Below are 8,985 nucleotides of genomic sequence, written 5' to 3' on the forward strand. Positions count from 1 at the left end.
TGGTATGAAATTGGGAGGACCATCGATCAACAGCAACATGGCAATGATATAAAACACAACAACAGAAGCAGTGTTGAGCATATTAATGACTTAAAATATGTTGATCGTAATTAAATAGCTTAGCTGTTTTCTGGCTCAATACAAAGCATCACTCTATCCCTAAAAAAGCAACATAAACAATCGACTGACTTATTGCTAAAAATCAAAGTCAACAATTTTCAAGATTTTCTTAGTTTTATTTTTTTAGAATGGTCCTTACTCTTGCAAAAGTATTATACCAAGGAGCAAAGCAGCCAATTTAGTATTCATAACATTAATTCACCTAAACTCAGAACCTCTCAGAACCATTTCTTAGAGCATGCAATCATGAATTCATGTACCAATTTGGTCAAAACAGATTTCTTATGTTGATGTTGTTAAAAGTTTCAGATGTAATTTCCTGCTTTTTTTGCCATATTACAGATCTATACAAATTCAGTTCAGCTGAAAATATGTTTAAAATAGCTTAAACAAACCCTTGTATGAAATTTCATGCTTTTTCAACTTTCTTAAGTTTGGGTGTGAAGATTTGACTGTACTATTCATTGGTATAATATGACAAATCATCAGTCATTTTTAACTTATTAACATGCAAATTTTTGGTGGTCCTGTTGCCTTGAGATTACCCGCCCCCCTTCCCTACTCTCCTACTCCACCCTCCTTGGACCCTTATTTTAAAAAAAAGAGCAAATGAATGCTGAAACTTGTCCCCTTTTAACAGTAAACCAGGAAGCATAACTCAGAAAATATTTTAGACAGAGTTAAGGAACTTGCTTATACTACATCTGATTGCATTGTAATGTTACTAGTGAACAAGTGATTCAAGTTTCATGCAAATATTAAATATAAAGTTACGTCTGACACTTAAGGCTTTGCGCACAACCAACATTGGCGCCAACACCAAGACTACAACAGTCTATGACCTTGTCAACTTTTTTCTTCAACTGACTAGATAAATATGTGAGGCCCTTACGTGGGTTCTTCTGGTGGAGGTCCCGCAACTTCACCGTCGAGGCCCTTAACTTCTGGCTTCATAAGGACATGTTGAACTGGAATAGAAAGTGACATTAAAACTCTGAATTTTTTTTTTGAGACCTATTGGAAATTACTCTCTTACCTCAGGGAAGATTCTGGCAGCAATGGTTGGAATAATTACAAAGCACTCATAAGCCCTGCCAATAAAATGCAATAACCTGGCTTGTTTCTATTCTAGATTATATAAAGCAGGGCTTTAGGGCTTTTTCAATTTGATGCCAATTACTAGGGTAAGAATTTTGGCTTTTTCATGCACAATCAAGTCTCATTCCAATAAATGTGGCAATATATATTTCAAACATAAGTAAAGGTAACAATTCTTTTTTAGAATGGGAAAAAATTGAGACCTGCTATAATCGATTAATACATATACTTCGTTTATTTAGTTGCACCATATTGGATCCCTTGACTTGTCTGTATTATTATTAAACATCCTACATGTGTACTTCTGAAGCATGAAAAAAATAGACAAGAGCACCAAAGAGAGTTGTTGGCCTTGCAATTTTGTCTCAGTTAACATGTGCACCAAGTTTCATTTGGATAACTTTTTTTAGAGATATTGCCATTAGTTTAATGTTTTTGCATGCAGGTGATGACGCTTATGATGCTAACAACATCAACGACACCAAGGCTATGAGAAAACATTGACATTCTATTCTTCACAAAAAAAGATAAACCTTAGGACACATACCCATCGATTTCTTCATGCTGGCATTGTAATCCGTCTTGATCTCGTCGAAAAGATCATTGATGCATTCTCGTAGGTACGGGGTGTTTCTCAAACTTGGGGGGATCATCTGTATAATCTTGTGGGCCCATTCTTTCTGCATGGGCGTGACGGGGCCACTTTCGACGCATTTCTTCATAAACTGGTAATTCACCTACACAATATAATTCTAGAAGCATGAAAGACTTGTATAAATGCATACTTGTGATAATTTTAAAGAATGGAAATAAATTAAAATTGCTAATTTAATCATACATTTTTTTTATTTTAATATTTATTCATTTTTCTACATTGATAAATTAAACATACATGTACATGTATATATATAGGATGAAAACTATTTCATTTCCAGTCAGTTTAAGTTTGTGAGTTTAAGAATAGGCTGGTTAACTGATATATAGTTATTAAAAGAATAAGGGTGGTTAAACAACTTAAATGTTAAATTTCATGTATAAGAATATATTTGAAATCTACACTATATTAATTATATAATTTTCTTATGTAGTTTTTTAGAGCATGTTTGTTAAGTCTGGCAGGTTAATAAAATAAGACGCAAAAGATTTAACAAAAGTCCAAATTAAACCTTATATGTATGTACTACATTTTGGCACATACTACCATCTTATACAAACAGCTAAAACCAGGCTATGGAATCAAGCCAAGTCAATTGATTGTGATATAATCTAAATGAAATAAAGTGGGGGGGGGGGTCTAAGTTTTATTTACAAATAAAGCTGTTTATGTACCTGACAAAAAATAAAAAAGTCTAATCAAGGCAGGCTATGCGAGAAAATTTAACTTAAAAAAATCCCCAAACTTTAAGACTTATTAAAATGTCTAGGGGGGTTTCTTGTAAGGTATAAATAGCAGGTAATTCATCTATAATGGTGAATCATACATAATAACATGTATAAAAAAATGAAGGCATGATTTGTATTTCTGCTGACATAAGTAATTTATAGAGCAATCATTGAAATTTGTCTTTTGGATGAACAAGCCCGAATTCATTTACTTCTGCTAATGACATTTCATTTTTTAACTAGACCTGATATATTAATAATAATCGAGAATTTGAGCAAGCCCGAAAGACATTTTACCAGTGCAGGGCTTGTGGGTTTGTGTTAATTTGACCACTGTAAGGCTCTATTTCATTTTTACTTTTTAAAAGTAAATTTGTTACTTAAAATCATACCAATAGGCAATTAATTCTTGGCTATTGGCATTTATTCTCCTGTATTTTGAAGAAATCTGAATAAAATTTTCGTTATAACAAACTTCAGCTCATCTTCTGTTCAAATAATGCAAAATTAAGAAGAGTTAATCATGTTCACTTTCTTTTCTTTGATTCCGAATGATGTATATGAAAGTGGTAAAATTAAAAAATAAATGTGAATCTGTCCAAAGATTCCATTGGCTGAGGCATATATGACCTTGCACTAAATTCTTAAAGTACCAAAAAACATGCCTGACTCTAAACAATGATCGATTTGTTCTTCTTTTTAAGCCTGAGAACAGTTTGACTAGGTTTTTACATTCAGTTTTAAGTGTTAATCACGATCACTGATTTAATTATAAATGAGGGCAATTAGGCTGGAAAGGTTTTTTTACTGCAAGGATCACTCACTATGTAAGCAGTAGGTTAAGATCTTAAAACTTAAAAAGAACATCAGGTCATATCCTTACAAATATTTTGTCTGAACATTTCTAAGCTTTATCTTTAGAAGTCCATATTGTAAATGAGCATATTCGTATGATCAGTTTTGTTTTATTCGCCTCTTTTAATTTGATATCTGACAATCGTCTTGTATTTAAAATTCAAAAGTCCTGTTTCTTACGATGTATTTTTGTTGTTAGTTCACTCATAAAATGGGCCCAAAGATTATAACTGACTTGTCATTAGCAGGCAAAATGCTTTAAACATATTAGATGGTGCAATAGTTAGATTGTCATAAGTTTGATTTTTTTCAAATGTTTTAATTACCTAACAGAGATTTTCTGACAGCTTCCTGACGACTTATTCTTCGATTATCTCAAAATTCAATACAATGTTTTTTTCAAGTTTATACATGTATTTTCAAGGCAAACAGGTAACTTAATTTCCTTTTTGGAAATATTTATACTGCCTGTACCTTGCAAAGTTGGGAAAAAAGTCTGCATTGGGAAAAATACAATATCAGAACAAAATAACAAATAGAATGGCAAACATACATGTGTTCACCTTCTTATGCATACATTATGCTGTAAAAGAGTTAGTCTTGTCAATATTTTGTTTATTTTTTTAAGAAATTTATTGCTTTTTTATTCAACAACATAATCCGCATTTATCAAATAAGGAAAAAAAATATACTTTTTTGAACAAGGACATTTTTTTACAAGGGGAAACAGTCTTTAGAAGGCCTTTAAGAAGATCAACTCTGTTCTTTTCAAGTTAGAAAGGTTAATAAAAAGAATATGGGCAGTTAAAAGAAAGAGTTTCAAGGAACTGTCTATCACTATCTTGCTACTCTAGGCAGTATTATGACACTACATGTCAAATTATTAGGAAGAAAAGATCCATATAGCATATTATTGTAAGCATCGTTGGCAGCTCTGGCACTCTACATTGTTAGATTTGCATTAGTACTGTGGGAAAAATGAATGACAAAATCACACTTTCATGAAAGTTAAAGATGTAGGAGAGAAATCTCTTCTTCCAATGAAGTTGTTTGCTTCAAGAAAACTCATCAACTAAGAAGAATATCAACCATTATGTCATACAGGGGCTTTGTAACGAAATATTCAAATATTTAAATGACAGGATTTCATTGGCTTAGATTTAAAAGAGGTCCGATTTGGCAACCAATGAAACTGCCTCATTTATTATTCATGATTATGAGATTTTGCTAGCTAAATGTCCCACAATACTAAATGAAGTATCTTTATAGTGTAACAAGACCTTCCAACGATGATATGTTAGTAAATCAGCAGCCAACTGTATAAAACTTGTTATTTCTTTGGTTTGGTTAAAGTTAGCCAATATGTTTATTTATTGGTCAATATTTCTCGAATAATTACTGTTGACCAATCAAATTGCTTTTATGTGCAAACTAGCGGAAAGAGAGCCTGTGGATAACTTTAATATCCAGTTTAATACAATTGGCTACAGCCAGCCGATTGTATAAAAGTGGTTAAGTCAAAGTTGGCCAAAAAGTTAATTGACTGGTCGATATTTATCCAGCAATTACTGTTAAACAATTAAACAATTTAAATGTACAAACTGACGAAAAAATAACCTGTGGACCAATTGAATCATTTAAATGTACAAACTAACTAAAAGATAACCTCAGCCGGCAAAAACCAGTATAAAACCGGCTATCTTTTTGGTTTTGTCAAAGTTATCCAAAATGTTCATTGATTGGTCAATTTTTATCAAATGGTTATTTTTAACCAATCAAATAATTTAAAAGTGTTAACTAGCTGGACAATAATCTGTGGATATCTTAACCAAATTTTGTACAATTGGCTTATGTTTTCTAGCGGTTATATGCCGACACCTCTGATTTCAACTACCATCTTACCCTTATCCGTCGATCTTTACTCATCATCTGATTAGAAATCGTTTAGATATATTTATTGCAAGATACGCTAATTGTACATGTATGAACAAAATAACAACCAAATGTGTCGTAAGGTATGATAACTCAGGGCTTTTTCTAAAGTACCCACGGGTCAGACATATAATCGAACCCATTCCCAAAGCAAAATAAGTTATATTTTTACGAATCGAAAAAAATAATATAAATTTATGAAAGTCTTTTTACCTGTACTGGTTCATTCAACCATCTAATTAATTATGTGATGTGAAGTTCCCAGGAGACTGAAAAGCTTGTTATTTCAACTTTAAATGTTCCAGATTTAGGCATTTATTTTGTGACACAATTTTTTCCAAAAGGTCTACTGGGTATATTTCCCTAAATGGACAGAAAAAGCCCTGTAACCATCCAATGTACAACCTTGCTACTACTGTTTGCAAATGGACTTAGCATTTCAAGGTTTTGAAGCATTGAGAACTGGCAGCTTTTAAACAATTCAGGTTTCAGGAACATCAAAAAGCAGTGCAAAATTGCAATATGACTGTTGTTTTATTAACTGATTGACTGGCATATTTCACTAAGTAGAAGTTTGTAGCCAAGCGTCGATTTAATTGTTAGGGAGACCTAAAATACCAATAACCTTCTTAGTTTTAGCACGAAATGCACCTATAATACTAGCATGCATGAGCGAATCAACATACTGATTTAATGTGAATGTTAAATGTTAACATCATAGGTTATCTTAAGGATTTAATCAGAATCTGTCTGGCAATCCAATCGGCCGAGGCATTTGTGTAGACACTAAGTTTATCTGCAAACAGTAGTATGATCAAACACAATCATTATATTATAATGAGTTCTTCTCGACCGTAAAAATCATCCATTTACTGTATAACACACTCATGGAATTATACAACATAAAAACAAGACAAATTTAAAATAACCATGCATTCATAATTAAAACAATATCAACAAATTGTTTTTGTGGGTTGATTCAAATAATTCAACGTGAAGTTATTTCACAATATATAGAGGTACCATTTTCTTTTCATCTTCAGTTAATTCTTTCTTTTTTCTCAGATCAAGATTTGCGATCGGGGGAAGTTTGAAATTCTATAAGAATTACATACGTATACAATGAATATGAACGATATTTTTGATGAAGAATAGTGGTTAAAATAGTATTTAATACTTTATTTGCAAAGTTAGCAAGTATAATAGTTTTTAATACCTCAATTGCTAAGATCGCCAGTATATAGTTCTCAACAACAAGTTACAAGCGTTAAATTAATTAAAATTTACATTACAGTCAAATCTAGCCAAACACTAAAATAACACTATGTGGCAAACATATGTATGTGTTTAACCTGTATCACATTTTTTTCAGCCAATGTAAATCTTAATCAACTATGTACAGAGCTCCTGATTTTCTTATATAATGTAATCATTCCTCAGGGAGTCTAACTGTACAAAATCCCTTGGTTCCTTTTTTTTTTAATACTAGCGCCACAGAGCAAATGTAAAAGCCCATCTGTTTTTATTTAAGCTGAAAAGACTCATCAGTTCACTTCACAATTATTAAATATTGTTTAAAGTATGGGCCTAGCTTCACATGTGCCTATTGTCTTTTTTAACATGTGTACCAAGTTTCATTTGAATATCTTGATGTTTTTTTGTTAGGTCATAGAGCTCATTCACAAAACAATGCCGACTCTTCCGACAATGACACCAAGGCGGCGAACCTATCTTCACCTAAATTCATCTGCCAAGCTAAAAAACAAACTTAATTTATCAGAAAGAACAAACTGCGCCAAAATCAACAACAACGCAAAAACAGCATGAGAAAATCAAACTGACCTCTTCAGGGTAGTCAGGTCCTGGTGGTGGCGACTTCTCACGTTCATGTTGGTCTTTCGTATCCTCATAGGATTTCATTGATGTATCAGCCCTAAAAAAATAAGCATTTTATGTGTGAAGGATGCTGTATAGATCGGTCTGTAATGGGAACTTTTATTTGAACTTTTGTTTGAGACTGTTAAGACATTTTGTTCTGAATTATTATTTTTTTCTATCTATTAAAAACGTTGTAAGCATATCAGTTTCCATTGTTAGATGCACAAGTTCCATAATCGCAGTCATCGAAATAAGACTTTTGGATCAACAAGCCCAAATTATTATATTATTGCTTGGCATCAAATTTTTGAACAAGCCCTGCTATATAAAATTCAGAATTTGAGCAAGCCCGAAAGACATTTAACCAGTGCAGGGCTTGCGGGCTTGTGCTAATTTCGACCACTGTAATCATAAATGTGGAACACTTAAATAGGCCCCCATGAAACTTCTTTATTACTAAACAATAAAATAAATCTGAACAATTCAAGTCATGCGGCCTCAAATACTCATAGAGCCTCAAATATGAAACTGAGTGAATGGAAAATTGCAGCTAATCCTATTTGAGGATGGTCTAGTTTGTGACATATAATTATAACATGACAGTTTGTCATTCAATTTTACACTTACAAGACTTTCATCAAGAGAGCCTGCTTATGATTGGCAAGCCTGAAAGTCATCAGCTTGCTGTTGGCGTATGGGTCTTCCCTGTGAGGGGCGGCTGGTTTGTTGATAGGAGGCAGCCTTGGGTAGCCATCTGGGCCAAGACCACCCAGTTTGGTGCGGGTCTGGCCATTCCTTGGACTTTGCGTGTCGACACCATTGGCCATGCCATTTGTGTGACCGTTTATTCCATTTGTGTGTCCGTTGACAGCTGCCATCTGGAAAATTTAAACATGTAAGTAAAAATATTTCTTAAACATTAAACATGTGTATCCAATGTCCTTAAATACCAAGAACTGTTCCCTGTCACCCGCCTTTAAAAGCTTGGCGTTAAAAGCTCTTCAGAGCTTGTGTTCTATATGTTGTATACCCGATACCCGACTTTATAAATAAAAACTACATGTACTTCACTTGACGCCAAACAAGACACTTTCTACTTTGATTATAAACAATCTCCGACATGTACAGTACACATATGTATTTGCAATTACCCGTCTTTAATTGAAACAAACACAAAATGTAAAGAGTAAGCTGCCACAATAAAAGACCGCAGTGCTCCCTTAAGATGAAAACTGTAATGTAGAATAGCATGAAACTAAAACGTACGGCAACAAACGTTCCAGCAGATTCCACAGTATATAAGTGCCGTTATGTCAGTATAGTTTAAAACAGTTAAACAATTTGAAAAAACTAAATGTTTGGGATGAGTCCAAATTGTTGCAATAAAACTTTATCAGCTATAATCAATTAATCAATATGGTGGTTCAAACTTGATCAATGGCAATGACATTGTTACAAAATCAGTACAAATTACGATCTTCCAACTGATCTCTTATATTTACCTTCGATGGTCAGCTATTTGGTAAACGAAATAACGTTTGTCAATCCAGTACAAATATTTCCAAAAGTTTTACCATTCATTCACAAATTTTAGTTGAAATTTAAGAAAAAAGAATATCGTTTACACTGGTTGTTGTGCTCACGACCAGGTGCCCGTTCTGATATCACATTTGTAACGTGTAATTTCATTGGATGTTGTCCTGAATTCGACTAATCAAA

At 33.0% G+C, this 8,985-nt stretch overlaps 1 protein-coding gene across 4 annotated transcripts in view; it reads right to left on the reverse strand.

The window, feature by feature from the left end:
* The window catches only part of LOC128217214 (dynein axonemal heavy chain 12-like), a 74,611-nt gene extending 65,702 nt beyond the window's left edge, over positions 1 to 8,909 (reverse strand). For all 4 annotated transcript variants that reach the window (XM_052924184.1, XM_052924185.1, XM_052924182.1 and 1 more), the window contains exons 1-6: positions 8,769 to 8,909; positions 7,894 to 8,144; positions 7,231 to 7,321; positions 5,359 to 5,385; positions 1,766 to 1,955; positions 1,013 to 1,088 (exon numbers count right to left, since the gene is read on the reverse strand). In XM_052924184.1, the coding sequence (XP_052780144.1) occupies positions 1,013 to 1,088; positions 1,766 to 1,955; positions 5,359 to 5,385; positions 7,231 to 7,321; positions 7,894 to 8,144 (635 nt within the window). In that variant the 5' untranslated portion in view covers positions 8,769 to 8,909. The remainder of the gene's footprint in view (positions 1 to 1,012; positions 1,089 to 1,765; positions 1,956 to 5,358; positions 5,386 to 7,230; positions 7,322 to 7,893; positions 8,145 to 8,768) is intronic.
* Positions 8,910 to 8,985: the final 76 nt, after the last annotated feature.

Source organism: Mya arenaria, chromosome 14, assembly GCF_026914265.1.
Source record: "Mya arenaria isolate MELC-2E11 chromosome 14, ASM2691426v1".
In the NCBI taxonomy this organism is placed as follows: Eukaryota; Metazoa; Mollusca; class Bivalvia; order Myida; family Myidae; genus Mya; species Mya arenaria.